This window comes from Trachurus japonicus, chromosome 15 (genome assembly GCF_045865225.1).
Source record: "Trachurus japonicus isolate A0001 chromosome 15, Traja_1.0".
Taxonomy (NCBI): Eukaryota; Metazoa; Chordata; class Actinopteri; order Carangiformes; family Carangidae; genus Trachurus; species Trachurus japonicus.
In genome coordinates this window covers 28497608-28520637 of record NC_140921.1, presented here as the reverse complement: position 1 = coordinate 28520637, position 23030 = coordinate 28497608, and the positions used below count along the sequence as shown (strand labels likewise).

The 23030-nt window shown below is 43.5% G+C and overlaps 1 protein-coding gene across 1 annotated transcript in view; it reads right to left on the bottom strand.

Annotated features, from left to right (window-relative positions):
- Window positions 1-23030, bottom strand: part of ttc27 (tetratricopeptide repeat domain 27) — a 104489-nt gene that overhangs the window by 51716 nt on the left and 29743 nt on the right. The window contains exons 6-8 of the mRNA XM_085800881.1: window positions 4213-4371; window positions 3978-4117; window positions 1421-1533 (exon numbers count right to left, since the gene is read on the bottom strand). Of these exons, the coding sequence (XP_085657007.1) occupies window positions 1421-1533; window positions 3978-4117; window positions 4213-4371 (412 nt within the window). The remainder of the gene's footprint in view (window positions 1-1420; window positions 1534-3977; window positions 4118-4212; window positions 4372-23030) is intronic.

The following is a 23030-nucleotide window of genomic DNA, read 5'->3' as shown; positions in this document are numbered from 1 at the left end:
TCCACAATCTAAAAAAGCTAAAGTGATGTGAGGGGTTAAAGGTGAACACTTCAGACTGTCAGACTGTCAGACACCTCTCTGTCACTGACACCGTCTACACTGAACACACTACAGTCACATGTCTGCATGTGACTACTCACATGTCTGCATGTGACTACACACACACAGGCTGTGTGTTGTGCTGTATGTGTGTGGTGATGATCAGTATCAGTGCAGGTCGCCGTGGGAGAGAAAAGTATTTCCTTCCTCCATGACACCAGAGGACTTATTCAAAAGTTATATAACTCTGATTGGTTCAGTGTCCTGACTCCAGAGGTACAAGATATGAATCTGTGACACGGTCTTGAAGCAGCATGCGGCTGTGCTGATCTGCCATTAACTCTGACAGAGCTGCTGCTCATCAATCAGCTCCCAGCAATCTACCCGACTACTCCATTGACCTTCATTCAACCCCAGCAGCGGCAGAACGGGGATTAATCACCGACTCCCTGTGAAGCTAACTGGTATCATGTTGACTGTTTTATATTCAGCCTTGTCTGAGAGAAACCTCCACCACAAAGAGTTCATTATTTACAGAGGGTGGGGCATAAATTCAGAACAATCCACAGGTCCTAGAGACAGAGTAGAGGTCTGACTCCTGCTTCACACATCAGCAGCATGTGAGAAAGCTCTGTGTGTATCAATAATATATATATCTTTTTTTTTTCATATTCATAGATTTTTGTGCAGGTCACAACTTGTCCAGGGTTTTGGAGTTGTTGGATTGTGTACTTGATGAGTTTGATGAGGGAAAGGCGAAAGTACAGCGCCCCTAGCAGAGCTCACGTCTCCGCCCCACCGATCTAAAACAGCTTGCACCAACAATTAAAGCAGAAGTAAGCAGAATGTTTGTGTTAATATAAGTCTTAAATAGTTATATCTTCCGACAGCAATCACTTAAGTATTTGGTCTGAAACACGGGTCTGTCAGTCACTCTGCTCTGCTGTAAGCCGAGGAGAAAACTTTCCTTGTATCCTACAACCTTTATCCAATGAGGAGAGAGAACGGCATAAAGGGGCGGTCCTCTCTGTGTGTGCTGCCAAGGGATGTGCATGAATGTGGTGATGTAGGGACGAGGGCGGGGACTGCTAACTCCATCGGCTGACAAGAAGTTAGCCAAAACGACCAGATCGCTTACTTCTGCTTTAAAGGTAATGAACCTACTCCTAAGACGCCAGGGGTTATGGCAATGGGCCAATTTGCCAACATGTTGAACTATCCCTTTAATGTGCAAGATGGTGAGAAATAATTCCAGTCTTCAGACTTTGGATATAACACATGACAGATATACTGTCGATAGATTTGTTTCCGTCTTGGTGTGTCTTTAGATATTGAACCAGAGCTGCAGAGACGGTGCTGAGCTCTGAGGGACTGGACTCACCAGATGCCCAGGATGACGGCCTGCTCCTCCGCACTAAGATCAGGCAGCTGGTACTGGTCTGGTTCTGCTAAATTGATCTGATCCAGCACGGTGTCATCGCCGAGACTGTAGTCCTGAAAGAACACAAACACACGTGGAGTCAGACATGTACACACACACGCAGTGCTGCTGCAACGTGCTGCCTACTGAGTCAGCACTTTGTTGAGTTTTAGATATGACAACTCCAACTGTGAGACATACAGCTTTAAGAGTGAATCCCTCAAATGCTTAGAGAGTCATTTCCTTAGACTAAGTGCTGGTGAGAAGATGACTCATAGAAGGTGATACTATAAGACTTTGTCTATAATTTACCAAAATATGAAGTTCAAAGTCAGGACACAATTCCATCTCAGTGCTCTCTACATCCTGATCCCAGGTAGTGAGTATGAATACAGATTTAAAATCCACCCACTGAAGAAGAAACAACATTTTATCTAGAGAGGCCTCAGACTGAGAGGGAGGTGAGATCAGAGCTCAGGTGGACTGGATGGAGGAATACTGTGACCACTGTTGAATTCAATGTGAAACTATAAACATACAAATGAAACCTGCAGATCATCTGAGTGCTGCTGCAACACTTTACTGCATTTCACCCTGAGACGGTAACACTATACGTAATAAACTGCATAGCTGTAAAACTGAACACTGGTATGATTCCCTCTAACTTTTCATAACTGATCTGGGACGAGGCCTGATATACTTGGCTGTTATTAAAATTTTACAGCCATGGTGGAGGTAAGTTACACTTGTTCTGCACTGGGCTCTGTTTCCCCTTCAGATTTCATAATGACTAAGATTTTTCACTAGCTGCAAAAACTTTCCGCAGCCTTCAAAAAGTAAAAACCAGGGATGTGATAGAATATTCGTTGAAAAAATAGATTACGAATGTGGGGTTGTCTTAGGAATTAGTATCTTTGTTCTTTTTTTTTGTTAAAAACTTTTTCTGTTGGTTTCACATGGATGGAATTACATCACCTTTATCTACAAATCTAATATTGACGTTTGTAACAAAATATGTAATGGGGGGGTCCAGCCTTTTTGGGGGTGTTTTTTATGCCTTGATTAGATAGGACAGTGTAGAGACACAGGGTTAGGGTTAGGAGGGAATGACATGCAGGTAAGATCGTCCTGGTTGATGGTTACGGTTCCAATCAGCTATCACTGCTTTGGGGCAAAGCCAAGATGGGATGTGTTCTTACCACTCAACCACAACCTACCAAGCAAACTACCAAGGTTCAATTCAGTTGTTAGGTACAAAAAAGTGTCTGTCACCATTCTGAAAATGTCCTTTGGGAGCAGACAGTGCCTACCAACAGATTTTACCAGCTGATATCAATACACCAAACAGTTTTTCATTACAATAATATATGACAGTCCCTGGCATCCAGCCCCCAGACAGCCTCCAGCGCTTTGGATCCTCTCCTCTCCTGAGTTATATCTATTCAGACACCTCCATACATAATCTGCATTTCCACTGAAAGTTACAGTGGCTATACTATTCTTCCTTTGAGATCTCAATGTTACCTTCATCTTCTCATTAACACTCTCATTACCACTCAGCCTTTATACAGTCTGGATATGAATCCTCTGTTTATCTCTGATTCACAGGCTCCTCCAACCTCTCTCAGCTCGGTGTCATCCAGATCTGCTGTTAACTTCAAACAGCTCGGTCAAAATAGATAGACAACCATAAAAATAAAAATAAATTTCTTTCAAGGATAAGAAATCTGTCAATGTTAAATAAATTATATCTATTCCTTTGAAAACTAATGTCTAAATGTTCTGCACAGTCAGACAGTGAAGCATTAGACAGCCTGAGTCTGAGTTTTGTATTAAAGGGATGGTTCAACATTTTGGCAAATTGGCACATTGCCAAAATCCCAATAGTTTTAGCAGTAGGTTCATTACCTTTAATTGTTGGTGCAAGCTATTTTTAGAACGGCGGAGCAGAGCCGCGAGCTGCTCAGAGCTACGCTACGGAGGCTAATGGGATTTCTTGGTTTCCCTCATCAAACTCATCAAATACACAATCCAACAACTCCAAAACGCTCTGGTGGACAAGTTGTGACCTGCACATTCACCACACTATGAGATAATAATTGAATGTTACTAGACTGCTTGCCGAAAAACTGCCCCCGACGCCGGGAACGTGCATCAGCGGTTTGTGCATGAATTTACCTCGGAAATAACTCTGTCTCGTAATGTTCCGTTATTATCTCATAGCGTGGTAAATGTGCAGGTCACAACTTGTCCACCAGAGCGTTTTGGAGTTGTTGGATTGTGTATTTGATGAGTTTGATGAGGGAAACCAAGAGGCCTCCGTATCGTAGCTCTGAGCAGCTCGCGGCTCTGCTCCGCCATTCTAAAAATAGCTTGCACCGACAATTAAAGGTAACGAACCTACTGCTATGACTATAGGGATTATGGCAATGGGCCAATTTGCCAAAATGTTGAACTATCCCTTTAACAGGAGTGATTGTTGCCAGGACATGTAACTCTTTGTGTTTTGTCTGCATACCTTAGGCAGGTAGGTCTGAGGTGTGGGGGTGGGAGAGGCCTCGTGCTCCTTCTGACTGGGCTCATCCTGCTTCTTGCTGACCTCCAGGATCAGCTGGGCCAGGAACTTCTGCTGGAAACGGGTTCGTTTGCCAAGAGCCCCTGAAGAAAGAGAGAGAGATTTACAGTCAGTCATTAGTTTCAGCTCAGGCTGTTTTGATAGCTCCTCTTAAATACTGCTGCTGTGCTTTATGTACCAGTCATGTTGATGTTGAGCCCTGACAGCTCCTGAGCCTTCTTGATGTGCTCCTTGGCCTCTGGGTACTCATAGTAGGTCAGTCTGGTGTACACACACTCCAGGTGGAACTGGATGGCCAGGAGTCTCTGCTCCGACAGCACAGACTGGCAGGTCAGCACTGTGAAAGAGGACAACAGAGTCAACACAGTTCACTCATACTGGATGAAAACAACATGAGCAGATGGTTCACAGGCTTGTTGGTCATGTTAAAGGGATAGTTCAACATTTTGGCAAATTGGCCCATTGCCATAATCGCTATAGTCATAGCAGTAGGTTCATTACCTTTAATTGTAGGTGTAAGCTATTTTCAGTACGGCGGAGCGCAGCAGCTGGCTGCTCAGAGCTACGCTATGGAGGCTAAGGGAATTTCTTGGTTTCCCTCATTAAACTCATCAAATTCAACATCCCAAAACTCCACAGCGCTTTTGTAGACAAGTTGTGACCTGCACAACCACCACGCTATGAGATAATGACGGAACGATACGAAACGGAGCCGTTTTCGAGGTAAATACAGGGTAAATACGGAGACTGCTTGCTGAAAAACTGTCCCTGAACGCAACGCACATCAGCGGTTTTGTATGAATTTACCTCGAAAACGGCTCCGTTTCGTATCGTTCCGTCATTATCTCATAGCGTGGTGGTTGTGCAGCTCACAACTTGTCTACAAAAGCGCTGTGGAGTTTTGGGATTTTGTATTTGATGAGTTTAATGAGGGAAACCAAGAAATTCCCTTAGCCTCCATAGCGTAGCTCTGAGCAGCCCGCTGCTGCGCTCCGCTGTACTAAAAATAGCTTACACCTACAATTAAAGGTAACGAACCTACTGCTATGACTATAGCAATTATGGCAATGGGCCAATTTGCCAAAATGTTGAACTATCCCTTTAAGCAAACTAAACGTGCATGATATGTATATTAAGACCACTCCAAGAAACAAATTAGTCCTGCAGAGACACATAGAAGTGTTTTGTAATGTCAGTCAGGCCTCAGAGTGTTTCTATAACACCAGTGTGTTGTCCTCACTCCAGTGTAGCAACTGGAGCTATACAACCAGATAAACTCGTGTTTGCGAGAAATGATGAGGAGTCGTAGCAAGCTGTATTTTGTCCTCTTTTACTGTGGCTCTTTACCATCTCACACAGACAGAGTGAAAACTGTAATAAACGATACAAAAAAACGTTAGATTCACGACGTGAGCTTATTCACAAGCCTAACTCAATGGCCCTCATTTATCAAACTTGCGCAGGATCTGGTGTAGATTCTGGTGTAAATATCAGTGTACGGCAAGTGTCACGTGTGATTTACTAAAAGTGTGTAAGCTGCTGATTTCGGCGTAGAACCGGCGTAGTGGTGATAAATCCGGCGGCTGAAAACGAGCATAATTTAAATGTCACGCCCCAATATATTCCTGCTTTAGAGGCGTCGCCCTGCCCCTTTTACGACATGGAGACACGGAAGACGGCCAAGAAGAGGGACTTTACTGGCATTACCGCGTTGAACAGGGAGAGGGCGGCAACATTAAATATCTGGACATTGATAGATTGATAGATTTTGTGATTGATAAGCGTCATCCCGGTGGATGGAGGCTGCAGACGCATGTGTCACCGACCACGTCAGGAAAACCAGCGACCTCATGAAATGCTCCTGCAGTTTACTAAACACAAGTGACTGAGGAGAAATCATTTGGCATATTACTGCTGCGAACGCTACTTTATGACCATCAGCACCGCTGGTATGGTTCGGCTGATGGAGGGATGTGAAACACCGGCTCGATGTCCCGCTGACAGGTCCCGGTGACGGGAAAAAAAAAAGAAAAGAAAAACACTCCGCCGAGATCAGCTGCACCTGGACAGGTAGCGGAGCCCCCCCCCCCCGGGCTCCGGTGTCCGGCAGAGAGAGACTGAGGAGCCGTCCGGTCATGCTCTGGTGCTGCAGATGTTGGAAGTTTGTGTGTGTGATATAACAATAACAGGTCTGTCTGTCATTGACTGTTTCTGTTTACACAGCTGATTAACGAGCATCTGTCATCTGTCGTGGTTTTTAATTCATCTCAGTTGCCCAAAATAAAAGTCGAGTTATATTTTCAACACAGACTTGGTTTTATCGTTTCTTTTTTTTTTTTTGGCTACTTTTTATCTTTTTATCAATATAAACAACAACAACATGTGGTCCACATCGCTGCGTTATTAGACTATGGTTTAATAATCATTCTGACACAGCAGCACTCTTTCCTGCATGTTCTACGCTGGTTCCAAATGTGCGTACACCTGGTCAGAGCTGGCGTGAGATTTGTGCGTACCGTACGCTCACGCTCAGATTAATAAATGCCGATCCTTGCGGTGAATTTGGTGTACACCCATTTTTTTGGTGTACGCAAGTTTAATAAATGAGGGCCAATGTACATACCCATTTTAATTATTGTTTTTAATTACAACAGAATATTATCTTTGTAAATATGTATTTCAACATTAACTTATTATATTTATTATTATTTATTCATTATCTACCATGAAATTACTTACAACATTGCCTCTATGGCGTTCCCAACGCAGGAGATGTGGATATAAAGAAAAACATGCCAACAGATCAGCCTGCTTCCATGCGGCAGTTAGCGGTTAGCAAGGGAAGCACTCAACAAACCCTATCAAAATAAAAGCTCACTCTTCAGAATAAAAGTCTAAATGTCTTAAAGGACAACACACTCCCCGCCTGACCTCTGTGAGGTCACTACTCAGCTAAATTATGAACTAAGCGGGTTTCTGATCTTCAGTCTTTAGCTAGAAGTAAGATGACTTCTGAAACTGGTCTAAAGAAAGTCTTTGAATGTCCTTGATCTGTGGTCTTCAATTCCACTTTCCTGACCCTTCCATCACCTCCAGGAAAGGTCTTTGTGATCATAGCCATTGGCCAGTTGTTGCGAGCAGCTTGATTGTCCTTGAGAAGAACAATGTCGCCTTCTTGGAGGTTTTTGCAGGATTTGGTCCATTTTTTCCGATGTTGCAAGGTGAACAAGTAGTCTTGTCTCCAACGATTCCAGAACTTGTTGGCGAGACATTGTACTTGTCTCCACTGTTTGGTCAGGAGATCTTTATCTGTAAAGTCTCCTGGTGGAGGTGGGACTCCAACTTTCTGAGTTAGGAGCATTGATGGTGACAGAATGAATGGATCCTCAGGGTCATTTGAAACTGGGATCAGTGGCCTTGCGTTTATGATTGATGTCACCTCTGCCATTAATGTACACAAGACCTCATGGGTTAAGCGCTCGTATTGTTGTAGCAGCATGGAGTCCAAAATTCTTCGGGCCACTCCAATCAAACGTTCCCAAGAGCCACCCATGTGCGAGGCATGTGGGGGGTTGAAAACCCAGGTGCACCCTTGATGGCTTAGGAACCTCTGCACAGTGGTGTCTGGTCCGTCTTTACTCATCCCAAGTTCCTTGCAAGCCCCTATGAAGTTTGTGCCGCAATCAGATCTTAGTTGCTTGGCAGGTCCTCTAACTGCAAAGAAACGCCTTATAGCATTGATGCAGCTCGAAGTGTCCATTGAGTCGATGACCTCGATGTGCACTGCTCTGGAGCTCATACAGCAGAACAATATGGCCCAACGCTTGCTCTCAGCTTGTCCTCCTCTTGTACGTCTGGTGATGATAGACCAAGGTCCGAAGACGTCCAACCCCAAGTATGTGAAAGGAGGGCAAGTTGCAAGGCGCTCTGGCGGCAAGTCTGCCATGCGTTGTTCCTGCTGTTTTCCTCTAAGTCTACGACAGATTACACATTTGTGTAGGACTGAGTTGACGAGCCTTTTCCCTCCCAGGAGCCATAGTCCTGCTGCTCTGACAGCGCCTTCTGTCAGGTGACGGCCTTGATGTTTGACTTGAGCATGATAATGTCTGACAAGCAACAAAGAAACATGGCTGTCTTTTGGGAGAATTATTGGGTTCTTTTCTCCAATGTCCAGGTTAGCATTTTTCAGCCGGCCTCCGACGCAGATGAGATTGTTCTGCAGGATTGGACTGAGACGATCAAGGCTGCTGTTTGGAGGAGCTGGCTTGTTTGTCTCCAATGCTTCAAACTTCTTTGTGAATGCTCTCTTCTGAACAGCTCTGATTATAACTCCCTTTGCTTGGGATAGTTCATCTGGAGTGCGAGGCAAATCGCACTTATGCCATCCCTTGCACTTGTCCACACTGCTGGAGGACTTGTAAGACCTTGCAATATGAATTAGAAGAGCTACGGCTCGGACAAGAGTATGGAAGCTAGAGAACCTTTGAAAACCTTCTGTGCAAAGGCCTCCCTCTCTAAGTTGCGTGGCGTAGCTCCTCACCTGTGGACGGATTTCGACGTCTAGCTCCGGTTCGGCTAAATCAAATGAGCTCAATGATTCTGTGTCATTGGACGGTTTGAGCAGAAAGGCGGGTCCTGTAAACCACGTTGTTTGTGCCAGGTGTGAAGCAGGCACCAACCTTGATGCGTGGTCAGCAGGATTATCCTCCGTAGGCACGTAGTGCCATTGGTCCGATCTTGTAGTCTGACGAATACGCTGAACTCTATTATGGACATAGACGTAGAAGCGTTTGGATTCGTTATAGATGTAACCGAGGACCACTTTGCTGTCGGTATAGAACTGGGTGGAGTTCAGCCTCAAGTCCAACTCATCATGAATTAGTTCTGCCATTTCCACAGCCAAGGCTGCAGCGCATAGCTCGAGTCTTGGAATGATTGGTTCAGACTGGGGTGCCAGTTTCGATTTACCCATAACAAACCCAATGTGAGCTTGTCCGTCTTCCTGTACAACCTTGAAGTACGCAACAGCACCAATGGCTTTGGTAGATGCGTCAGAGAACACGCAGAGCTCTGTTCGAGCTGCCTTGGCCAGAGAAGTTGCTGTGTAAGCTCTTGGTACATGAAGGTGTTTCAGGTACTGGAGAGAATCTCGCCAGGCTTGCCACTTACTGAATTTATCTTCAGGTAAGGGTGTGTCCCAATCAGACAGCTCAACTGTCACACTTCCTTGGATTGTGATCGGGGCCAGAAATCCCAAGGGGTCAAAAACGCTATTCACTGTGGAAAGGACTCCACGGCGAGTAAAGGGCTTAGTGTCGGTCGACACGGAGTAGGTGAACGTGTCACTTGATATCTCCCAGATGAGGCCCAGGCTGCGTTGAGTTGGCGTAGCTTCTCCACTGAGGTCTATGTCTTTGATGGTTGCTGCCCGGTCCTCAAGCGTAAAGGCGTCCAAGACCACTTGACTGTTCGAAGCGAACTTGTGAAGCCGAAGGTTCGACTCAGCAAGCGAAGATTGAGTTCGCCATAACAAGTCAATGGCTTCGGTCTCGGTTGATACAGAACAAAGTCCGTCATCAACATAAAAGTGACGCTCTACAAAGTTGACTGTGTCGGTGCCATGTTCTCGAGCACCCTCTCTGATAGCTCTTCTAAGCCCATAGATAGCTACGGCAGGAGAGGGGCTGTTGCCGAAAACATGCACCTTCATTCGGTAGTCTATGATTTCTTTTGTGACATCATTGTCCTTGTACCACAAGAATCTCAGGTAGTTCCTGTGGTTTTCTTGCACCAGGAAACAGTGAAACATTTGCTGTATATCAGCCAGGACAGCAACCCTTTCCTTCCGAAACCGCATCAAGACTCCTAAAAGCGAGTTGTTCAGGTCCGGGCCTGTGAGGAGCACATCGTTGAGAGAAATGCCTGAGTGTTGGGCACTCGAGTCAAACACCACTCTGATTTGGCCCGGTTTTTGTGGGTGAAACACGCCAAATGTTGGCAGGTACCAACATTCTTCATCTTCTCTCAATGGTGGTGCTACCTCAGCATGGTCGTTCTCAAATATTTTTCCCATGAAGGCCACATACTGCTGTTGCATCTCTGGCTTCCTGGTTAGCGTTCGTTGGAGCGATGCAAAGCGTTTGATCGCTTGTTCTCGGTTGTTGGGCAAGCGAGGTCTTGGTTGCCTGAATGGGAGCGGAGCTACCCAACTATTCGCCTCGTTTATGTAGACCTTTTTGTCCATTAGTTCCAAAAAGATCTCATCTTCAATTGAAGATGCCAGCTTGTTGTCATGTTCAGTGTGATTAAACACTGTTCTTCCTAGCGTCTCCTCCGGTGCTTTGCTTGACTCTTAGATCCTGTCTCTAGGTTGGAGAATTCTTTCTTTGATATGTAAGAAGTTTGTGCAGGGTTGAAGGAATGAGGGCCGGCCATTGTCTAGCACAGTCGTTTTGAAAGAATTGACAGTCGGCTTGTGTGCATTCCCCAAGCAAACTTCTCCAACCAGCACCCAACCTAGGTCTAGGCGTTGAGCGAAAGGAGCGTGGTGAGGGCCGTTAACTTGTTCTCGTACCTTGTGCACTCTGATTATGTCCCTGCCAAGTAGCAGTAGGATCTCAGCAGTAGGGTCAACCTCTGGGAGGTGCTGTGCTACTTTCACAAGATGTGGGAAATGTAGAGCTACATGAGGCGTCTATTGTACCAGAACATGTTCTTAGATAGTAAGAGCAAGGTTCGCCCTTGATGTTGAACAGCTTGAAAAAACTAGACTTTGCCAGGGATCGGTTACTTTGGTCATCCAGGATGACGTAGGCCTTGATAGCTTTGTCTGGTTGACCTTTGTGATACACTTTCGCGAGGCAAATCTTAGAACATGAGCGGCCAACTTGTCCTGTGCCACATATTTCGGTGCAGCTGGAGTTGACAGCGTCTTTGCTGTTGTCACTTTCTTCTCCCTCCCCGCCATTGTGTGGTGGAGTTGAGGGAGCCTCACCTTGAGGTGCAGGGCCTGGATGCATAGCAGAGTCGTGTTTGGTGCTATCACACTCCATACATTTGATGGCGATTTGGCAGTCCTTGGCCAAATGAGTGGTTGAGCTGCAACATTTGAAACAAATTCCTCTTTCTTTGAGGAAAGTCTTTCTATCCTCCAGATTCTTGGCTCTGAAGGCTCTGCACCGCTTGAGGGGGTGTGGTTTGCCATGAATTGGACAGCTTCTGTTTGGGTCACTGATGCTTTTCTCACGACTGCTTGTGTTCAAGCCTGCTGAGACAACATCTGTCTTATGAACTGTGATGGGGTTCCTTGTCCCTTTAAAGGAGAATTTCTCAGGCTTAACAGGTGAGTTAGTAGCACTTGACAGAGCAAAGCTCGGGTCATTCCTTTTCTGTGCTTCGTAGCGTACAAACCTAGCAAAGAATTCAAATGGTGGAAATCGTCCATAATTTTCTTCCTTGAACCTTGAACCCTCCGACATCCATCTTTCTTGAAGCCCATAAGGAAGTTTTGCTACTATGGGTTCAATTCCACGTGCAGTGTCCAGGTAAGTCAAAGCTGAGAGGTAGCCATCCTCCTTGGCACACTGTAGTTCCATTAGCAAATCTGCTAGTTCCTGTAGCTTCATGTGTTCTTTTCCTGAAACTCTTGGGAAATTATCAAGTCGTTTGAAAAGAGACCTTTCGATCACTTCAGGTGCTGCATAACATACCTGGAGCCGTTCCCAAGCCTTGTTGAGGGCTTTGGCTGGGTCTGTTATATGTGCTGACCGTAGACGTTTGACATGGTCGGTGGATTCTCTACCGAGCCATTTGGTCATCAAGTCCAATTCCTCAGTAGCTGAGAGTTCTAACCCTTGAGTGGCATTGTTGAATGATGACTTCCAAGCACGATAGTTTTCAGGCTTGTCATCGAATTGATATAAACTTGAACTTAGCAAATCACGCCGAGCTAAGTATTGTGCCAGGTTTTCCGTTGCAGGTGTATTGGGGCTAGGTGATGGCCTAAACTGTGGATGGAAGGGCCGTGCTGACTCATTCAAGTCTGAGTGACGTGGTTTTGCATTCCTCCGTTGGTCATATTCTCCGTATGGAGCCTTGTTTTCCTCTTTGATAGCTGGTGGCGCATACAAATCACTATAGCCCTCATTGGCTAATGCAGGGTAGCTAGTGACATGAGCGTGTCCTGACTCACTATGAAAAATAGGGGCCCGAAATATTGTGGGGCTAGCATGCACAACGTATTGCTCTCGGGCTTGGGCGGACGTTTGGGACTCGACATAGTTCCTAGTTCGCTCCATTTTGTCTTCCTCAGATGGTCCTGCCTCATCTACTACAGCACAATGTTCCATTGTGTCAGCCGCTTCCCACACGGCCGCTTCAGCTGCAGCAGCCGCTGCCTCTTTTTTCATAGCGAGCTTTTCTAACTCAGCATCTCTTTTTGCCTTTTCCAGCTTTGCTTCAGATTCTTTAGCTGCGATCTCCTTCTGATATTCAGCTTCCTTAGTAGCTCTCTCTATTTTAGCTTGAGCTTCTTGGTCTGCGAATGCAAGGCGTGCTTTAGCTGCTTCCGCTTTAGCACGTGCTCGTGTCAACGAGCTAGTCGACGCCCTAACCCTAACCCCCCAACAACCAGCAAAATGTGTTAACAATGTAATCTGAATGAATTAGAGTGTAAATGCCAAGATCAACAACATTTAATCATGTCATTATAATAGGGAACACACCACCTGCAGCTTTCATCAGAAATGAATTCCTGGATTATTTTCAACATTATTTTTTAACATGCAGCTACTAACACTGTTAAAAGCTGTAGTGGAGGTTGTCAGATGTATGTTATATTGCTGGTGTGATGTCATTATGACATCAACAGGTCATTCTCTGTTTTTGCTGGGAGACACATCCCACAGGAAACATGTGAGACACTGAATCTGCAGCCCTGCAGTCACTGGTTTCTAACCTGTTAACGGAGGCGCTGCCATGGAAACCACACAGTGATGTAAAGAGTTAATTAGGAGAAACTGGAAATAAAGATGGACGTAGTATGTTGGTTTCTGGCAGACATACACTCACCCACCTGTCACTCAAAGAAGCCACACCCTCAGCCATGCAGAACTTTAAGGCTTAATAAAATGTAAACCGGTGAGTCAAACAAACAGTCGTTATGGAGGATGAATTTATCTGTAGACACCAAACTGTTTCTGTACCAGGCTGGACATTTTAACATGGGAGTCTATGGAGACTGACTCACTGTTGGAGAACTGCAGCTTACACTCTTTGCTCCCCACAACTAGCAAATCACGGCCATGCGTGAATTAGATATCTCAATGAGCCGGGCCAACCAACCAACCCAACTGGACTCGACTCCACATCTTCTTGCTGTTTGTTGTTTATTGTTAAAGTGATACGCCAACATTTTTTTAGTGTCTTGCCTCACTCCCGAGTCCATGACCAGCAGATAGACACCATTCTTTCGTCTGTGCGTGCAGTAACAAGGGAGATAGAGCCGTATCGCCCGTAATTAGCTTAGCTCAAACGCTGGAAGTGTATAGGTAGTGTTAGCCTGCCTCCTACCCGAGCCAAAATCAGCAGTCAGAAGCTGATTTCATTTTAGCTCTAAACTCTGTAAATACAGTATATCACTTATCGACATTTCAAACATTTTTAGACGAGAAAGTAGCCGTTTAGATCAGCAGTGTGTCGTTAATTTGTCTAAATACCAGCTGTTTACAATTTTGTTCGGACAAATTCAGCGCTACTCAAGCTAGCCGTTGTGACCAACGCACTTCCGGTTACTTCCGGTTACTTTCACAAAAAATAAAACACCCGTTGCCCTTTACATACAGAAGTGCTTTTACTTTGAAATAGGAAGCTAACCTACCCTCGATGTAGCTAGCTTGAACCAAAATAAACCGTCTTTGCTTGAACCCTCCGTTTTGACCAATCTCGTCCTGTTACCGGCATTTGACCGCTCAAGATGCCTTACCGGAGAGTTTTGTCAGCTCTGAGACGAAGATCGGCCCACCGGTTTCCGTTTAGAGTTGCTGAAGAGTTTCTCTGATGACTTTAGGTGGAGGCAGGCTAACACTACCTATGCACTTCCAGCGTTTCAGCTGAGCTAATTACAGGCGATATGGGCTCTCCCTTGTTACTGCACGCACAGTCGAAAGGATGGTGTCTATCTGCTGGTCATGGACTTGAGTGAGGCAAGAAGACACGAAAACATTTTTTGCCGTATCCCTTTAAATGCACTGGATCTGTGCTGTTCATTTCAGTGATGACTATTATCTGCTATCAGAGGAATGTTGAAGTGAGTTCAATAATAATATAGGATGGTTGCTACACTGTTCTCGTGTCTGACTGTCTGGTCCCATTTGGTATTTCATTCAAGATTCATCATGTCATTATCACTATTATCAAGGGTGCCTGTATTAGAACGCAATGATGATGCATCAGGCCAGGTGCTTTTTTATTTCTTTGGCTGGTTTGGGCTGAGAATTAAAGAGGAAATGCTACATTTTTACCTTAATTAAACAGCGTAGGAGTAATTATGATGGTTAAATAAATGACATAACTTATTACAAGGAGAATGGAGGCACTCTGCCTTCTACCTAGCGTCTCTTGGCTGAAAACCAACCTTCCAAGATCAGTGCCACAAACGGGCCCGGCAACCTGTAATCTCTTGTTTATGACAGATAAGACTACACAATTATACACGTCATAACATTGTACATAATATATAACATTATCCACCGCTCCATGGATTTATTTCTCTGCGGCTCGGTTAAAAACAATTACACATGGCGGGAGGAGGGTTAGTGACCGGACTTACATAGTTCCCCTTTAATGCTAGTGATTGGGGCTGCGTTGGGTCCAGGCTTCAACACCGGGTCAGGTTTTAATTTTCAGGCCCATTGAGAACTCTAGTATGAATGAAAGATGATCAGTTCCTGACTGTTTTTATATCATCTCCTTACGCTGCTGTAGCTGTAACAGACTAGATTATTAACATTTCAGAACAACAGTTGTATACAGATACAATCAAACCCATTAAACCGCTTGTATTATAAACCTGCTGTAGGTTCAGAGAGGAACATTAATAACACAGGCGTAGAGAAGGAGAGGTATCAGCACCACTCCTGTGGCCCGAGTACACTCCCACACTCAAGGTAAAGGTAAAGGTAAAGGTAAAGGTACTTTATTAGTCACATATACAGCTAGTACAGTGAAATTCTTTCTCTGCATTTAACCCATCCCTGAGGAGCACCACTGCTAACCTACACAACAGAGGCCTTGGGGTGACACATTAAAGAGACTAACAGCACAAAGGTGATGGAGGAGGCTTTGTGTCTGAGATGCTCGGCTCCTTCTCTTTCATTCCATCTGATCTGATTATTAAGCGAGCCTCGACGAAGCCTCTGTCACGGAGGCAGAGATTATCCTCAGCTGAGATCAGCAGGAGAAAAGCAGCAGAGAGCTGGTGTATAATTCATCATCACAAGTCACACACCTTCATCCCTCGTTCAAACATTAATGAGGCCACAGCGACGCTGACGGCACCCGGGGCCAACGAGGAGAGGGAGAGAGAGAGAGATTTACAGTACATGCAACACATCTGTGTCACCTTTAGCACCAGTGACTTCGTTGTGCAGGAAAACCACTTTCTGGCTGTGAGAAGCGTTGAGGTGATCAGAGGGAAACTCAGATGTTAAAGAAGAGGTTGTAATGTTTTACATAATTCCCTGGAGTTAGACAGGTACGGTCACATATACAGTATTTCTACGATTCATGCAGGCAGCATGATGCTAGTGTTGGTTAGCCACCACTTTACTCCAGAATAATGTATAATGTATATAATGTATATATTTTCAAAGGCCCTTTAACATATATTTGATGTTTTTTTCTTGCCTTCTCACATTTTGAGGACCGTCCCAAGATGTGACAACTGACAAAAAAAATCTGTAATTTGCAATGACTAACTAAGTAGTTTTTTGAATTTGCATAACCCCACCCCTACCTGGTACGGGGCAAGCAGTGGTTCATTTGCATTTAAAGGGACAGACACTGAAACCAGCCGTTCTGAACAGGGCTGTTTAGAGAGGATGAAAAGAGCTGTGATGTTTGATCCTTGGGGGATTTTGACCAAAGCATGTCACAGACATGTCTTTAAGACACCTGGGAACTATTTTAATTTGTGGAAAAGTGGCAGAATATGTCTCCTTTAAGACATTGAAAAACTGTTGTGCCTCCTAATTTGTGGGACCGGATGAATGTGATGGTGGAGACGGCATCCTAGACAGGCAACATGGAGGACGGGATGAGCTCATTTTGGAGCTACACAAAGACTGATGAAAAGAGTCTAAATGCAGCACACCCTCCTTTAATTCTATGGACTGAACTTCTTATTCTCATATGTGATACACTTATTTTGATTTCATAATTTCTTTCTCTACATATGACATGTCAGAAGATGTCTATGCCAGAAACAGAACCAAGGCCTCTATTATTAACCCTGTAATTATTGATGTGTTTATTAAAAATTCACTAAATTAAATGTTCTTTGCACAAGCACCACTCTGCATTAGCTCGTTACTATGTGAGGAAGTCTGCCGATACCTTCACCTTCTTCCTCTTGCCCAGATGTGGCTATTTGATTCATCAGAATTTGATAAGTTGTAGAATAAGACATGAAACAGTATCACAAACATTCATTCATTCATTTTCTAAACTGCTTTGGTTCAATTCCCGGCTCCTCCAGTCCGCATGTCAAAGTGTCCTTGGGCACATATTCCCCCCGCAATCTGTGCATTGGGTGTGTGAATATGTGTGTGAAAGAGTAGATTTTAACCCATGTCTCCAGTGCTGTGTGTGTGAAAGGGTGAATGCGTCATACAGTGTAAAGCACTTTGAGTTCCAGAGACTAGAAAAGTGCTTTATACAGTAAGTGCAAGTCCATTTACCATTACACTACATGCACCAGCCCTGCTATGAGAATGACACATGTGTTTTATCAACCCTAGCAGCTTACTGTCTCTCCATCTGTGTGTGTGTGTGTGTGTGTGTGTGTGTGTGTGTGTGTGTGTGTGTGTGTGTGTGTGTGTGTGTGTGTGTTGTGTTTGTGCTCAGCCCAAACAGAAAGACAAATTTAACTGGCAGTGAAAAGGCTTCAGTTCAGTCAACTTTTATCAGCAGCTGCTCATACCTGTTAAGCAGTCACTGCCTCTGCATGGTTTGACTGACTCATTACAAAACCCACACTGTCATGCGTGTGTTGCTACAGAGCCTAACGTGAGTCACATTAACCACAGTAATTACCCACAGTTATAGTGATAATTAACATTTAAACAGCAGCACTAATCATCTGAATTTCTGCCGTGACATGGCATCAAACCTGTACAGGGTTCCTGCAGCTTAAGTAAAGTTAAATTTAAGACTTTTTAAGACTTTTTTAATGCCACTTGAAATGAAATTTAAGACCAAAACGCAAATGGAAAAATGGGTTTTACCCACTTTCCCACATGGTCCAAGGTAAAGTGACTGCAACATGAACGATGGGGGGGGGGGTTCTAAATTCTACCTGCCACTCAATGTTTTTATCCGCCACCATTTTGCAAGTGTAGCCTACAATTGTGGTATTTGTACTGTAATTTGTTTGATTTTGAACGGAACGGTACCACCACATAAAATATTTAGAAAATGCTCTATTTCTTCACTCACGTTTAATTTTACTGTAGAGTAACTGTATCACCCCACTATTTTTCTGATATGAAAACCTTGCAATTGTGAGATTTTCATATCATTACATCCCTAGTATTACAATACCTCAATAACAAGCCTATGATATTCACTGCAGTATTGTAAGACATATTATATCATCAAACTCTCACTGTCAGGGCCGTTGTATAGGGGAGAAAGGTGATGATAATTCTAGGGGCCAGCGCCCAGTACTAGGGCCCACAAAAAACCCCCAGTAGTCTAATCTTTATGACTGAATTTTTCTGCATAAGACCCTGACTAATACTCATAGTAATGCTGCATTAGCATCAAAACAAAGTAGGCTAAGTAAAAAATGATAATACGTAGTCTAAAAAAAAGTGAAAAGTCAGGGGCCCACTTTAGTATTCTTTCAGGGGGCCCAGAATTCCTAGCAACGGCCCTGCTCACTGTATGATAATACCACAGTAGCTCTTTATTCCACTATGCATAAGTCAACCACACACACACACACACACACACACACACACCTCCCTCCCCCTGCTCACCTCGCTCCTTCTCCCTCTCTAACTTTAAATAAATACCTGGTTCTGTATCTGCCGTCACACAACACAACAGTCGTTTTTTTTAACAGTGTGAGAAGTTTGACGATGTCCGCGACATGTGCGCGGTCGGTCGGTGTGTCTCACGTGCGTTACTGACTCGCTCTCAGTAGAAGCTACAGCGACTGTTGTTGTTGCTCCAGGTAGCGCTAAACATCAACAAGCTATAGCAATATATAATATATATATATAGCATATATAATAGGCTAGCTGCTTGGAAGTCAGCAGTGAAACACACACTTACTAAACAATCAGCTGACACGGTGACACACGGACGATTGTCTCTCACACTCATTTCATATTGGGCCTACGTGTCGTTACGATACCGTTTTTTTTTTTTAATCCAGTGACGGGTGAGAATTTCCAACCCTGACTTGTCAATCCTCCTTATCCCCCCCCCCCCCCCTTCCCTGTCTCTCTCCAGCTGTATTTTCAAAATAAATGCATAAAAAGTCGGAGAGAAAAAAAAACACGGACCAAACAGGGATCAAACAAATAGATGTTTTACGGGCGACTAGTGTGCTTTTCCATCGGCATTAAATGCGCCATCTGGAAATTTAATACCAATAGCAAATTTACAGTAAATTTAAGACAATTTAAGACCCTAATTACCCAGATTTTAATTTAAGACTTTTTAAGACTTTTTAAGGACCCGCGGGAACCCTGCTGTAACTGTTTCATGTCTGGTGTGCATGCACAGAGAGTATGTAGATGACCTACAGTACTACTGTAGTATGTAACACGTCCTGTGAATGACAGGTTCAAGGTGAAAGGTGCAGAGGAGACTCATTTCAGCTGCTTGAATCCACAGTCTCAGGGCAGGTTTACAAACTTGAACAGTCCAAAAATTTTAAACAAAAGTCATGTGGCCGCAAAATTCCACAGTTGAGGCAGGTAGATGACAAATCCATCAAACTTCCTATAGAGCATTGCTCATGTTGGTGCTGTTTTGGACTGCTATGTCAGCAGACTTCCATGCACCACGCATATGAACGGCTGGTTAGACTGCAGGTATTAAATTATGTATGTAATGCATTTCACAGAAGACACTCTGCAATCAGACGGTTATATCAGAGAAGACGACAGGCAGTAATGAGAGCCAACACGGCTTTTTTCTTTTGCCATACAGTACAAGCAGACCAGTGAAGTCAGTGGACAATAAGAACTTCACAATAGGGCTGTCAATAGGGGTGTGACGAGATCTCGCGAGATTAAATTCGACAATATTTCTCGTCGCGTTAAAAATCTGTCTGTTTAATGTTAAAACAATGTAAAACAGGGTTTCCACTACCAGTTACCATTACTTTGCCCCTTTCCACTACGCAATTATAACTCTACTCGACTGGGTTTAGGTGCTTTTCTTTTCAGTCACAGCTGAGTTCTTCATAGTTCCTCCTCAGTAAAAAACGAAACTTATCAACCAGCGCATCCAGTTTACCATTAATTAACGACTCTGTGGCCGTGACTCTCTCTCTCGCTTGGCGCACACACACGCACTTACACACACGGGCACATGGACAGGTTGCGTTGTGACGGTAAACATATGCGCTAAATCGCGCTAATGTGTACTTTAAAAAATCCTAGAGGAAACACTGCACATAATATTGTTTGCACTTGAAAAAAAGAAAGGAATATTTTATTTTATTTAAACTTTTATAAATTTTTGTTTTAGTTTCAATTTGTGGAAGAAGAAGTGAAAAGCTCATGCTTACATCATGCATGTAAAGAGTTATAATAAAACATTTCAAAATGCATGTGCGGTTAAATAAAAGTCCAGTCATATATTTTGTCATTGTAGTTTTCTTAAAATCTCATCTCGTTCTCGTGAACCCAATATCGTGTCTTGTCTTCTCTCGTGAGATGAGTGTATCGTCACACCCCTAGCTGTCAATCTTCCCCCAAATCAGATTTTAATTTCTAATGCTTCTTATGTAAAATATTCAATTATATTAAAATTTTTAATGTTTTTTGTTTAGTTTTTTTATTAGCTCATTACACCTATACCAGCTTATCATTACATCCCGCGTCCATTAAATGACATTCCGACCAAATCTGTTATGTAACGTTTGCAACACATTTAAGTTTTACCAACTCAATATAAAACTTTGCACAACGTTAATTTGCGTCGTTACGGAAGGAATACGTTTGAACGTCAGTTACCACCTTCGAATGTTCTCATTTTGAAAATAATTTAAATTCTGTTTGAATAGTGAAGTTGAATCTGACAGCCCTAGTTTACAATCAAGATGAAATCACAAAGTTGCCTCATCATAACAGCAGCTCTCGTTTACAGAATCCATGCATGAGTGAATGAAGTGACACATAAAACAGATCGCTGTGATTGGTGCAAGGGGCTTTACACCTGAAATACCCGCTCTAGAGTTCACTTGATAGCAGACCAGAGAACAGTTGTTTGGCCGATAAACTCTGCAATGTTGCATTAATTAAGTTGGCATCAGTTCCTCAGAAGACCAAACCAAACTAAACCAAACCGAGCCAAATGTAACTAATCAAACCCAACATGATGGCAGCATCTCTCCACAGCTGTGTAACATGAAGGCAACACACATCTGTATGCATCCCACAGCATCCTTCCCTCTTCAATTGTTAAAGGATCATGTGGCCAACTGCTGCTCTGTAATATGGATTTGGCTGGCGTGAAGCCTGCACACACTGCTCACCCTTCACACTCTGTTAACCACCACACAACACACAACACACTGCAATCGGCTCAACACAACCTCTGCCTTTAAACAAGCCACCGATCTTTAATGTCCTCACATGGCAGCTGCTGGGTGGCTCCAAAAATACAAAAAGAATCCAGCTCAGCTTTATGAGGAAGGGGATTAAAATCACAAACAGAGGCACCGCATGAATCACAGACTGGGATTCTAATTAAAGTAAACAATCGTTTCTGGATTAATAGCGTTCTGCACTGCTTTGTGGCCCAATGCAACAGTTTAATAAGAGCCACAGGGAGAGTGGGCACACAGCTTTAACTAATGTCTGCTCTATGTAAACAATCAGCAAACAGAAGCCCATGGGCTGAATCCAGCAGTGACAGTTTTAGGTTTCATTTCATTGACACTGTTTTTCATAAATCTGCTGCAAGTAACAATTTCAATGCCATTTTAGAGAATGTATTGTTTGTGTCCAACGTCCAAAACAGAGTTGTTACGTTCACAGCTGGAACTCCCAACTCCCTGAGGAGCTCCTCTTCTCCTGTCACAATATTCTGTATTAAACCAGTACACCCCAAACTTAATGCAGATCTCACACAGTGTAGCCACCTTGTTTACCTTAGTTTGTGTACGCAAGTGTAAGGCAGTGTTTTTCAACCTTGGGGTCGGGACCCACGTAGGGTCGCCTGGAATGTCTAGTAACTGATAAAATAAATAAAAAATACTGCTAAAAAATGTTTAAAATGTTTAAAACTAATTATTATTATTTTATTATTTATTAAATATGATTAAAGGTGTACAGAAAAGAAAATTGAATTTGAGCCCACTCTGGGTCATAAAATTAGTGTAATAACTCATCTATCAGACGATGTAGGCCAAACTTTGTGCAAAATTCTATTTTTGAGTAAATCCGTGATGAAAGTGTGTATTTTAGTGTAGTTTTTTTTTTTCGTATTGGATAATGCAGGCGCACGGATTATACGTCAGCCTGTACACGATTCACTAGCCACTGATATTGGATCCGTAATCCGTCATTCAAACGTCTGAGACACGCACACACACACGGAGCTCGGACTCGCCCCAAACTTTGAATATCCCGCCCGCTCGATAACGACCAATCAAATTCATTTTCCTTACTCGGGTAAACTCGTGTTGCAGCTCGTGACAACTCGGCGCGACAAACGGGACAAACGGCCATTTCTGTACACCTTTAAAAACACCATGCACAATCTTTAACAACAGTATTCTACATGTGTGTGTGTATATATATATATATATATATATATATATATATGTACAGTTGTGTTCAAAATAATAGCAGTCCGACATCACTTGCAAGATAAATCACTGATTTTGTTAGAATTTCTACTATTTTTTCTTTCAACTTTTTCTAGAAGGTTTAGTAAAGGTATAGAAAACCAACAGACCCAACAGGCATGACGTGCATGCTGCTGATTCTGTGAAACTGAATCATTTACTGAAAGGGACGTGTTCAAAAAAATAGCAGTGCCAGGTTCAATTATTGGGGTCATTGATTATGTGAAAAAAAATAGGTGTTAAACAGGTGGCCCTTATTCAAGGATCAAGGCAACTGATGCTGCATATGCTGGCTGTGCATTTGTCCTTGAAAAACAGAGTAAAATGGGTTGTTCAAGACACTGTTAAGAAGAAGAGCATTCTTTGATTAAGAAATTAATAAAATAGGGGAAAACCTATAAAGAAGTGCAGAAAATGATAGGCTGTTCAGCTAAAATGATATCAAATGCTTTAAAATGGCAACCAAAGCCAGAAAGGCGAGGAAGAAAAAGAAAAACGACTATTCAAAGGGATCGGAGAATAACCAAAATGGCAAAGGCTCAGCCAATGATCAGCTCCAGGAGTATCAAAGAAGATCTAAGATTGCCTGTGAGTACTGTAACAATCAGACAACGTCTATGTGAAGCCAAGCTACCACCAAGAAGCCCCCGCAAAGTCCCATTGTTAAAAAAAATACATGTAATGAA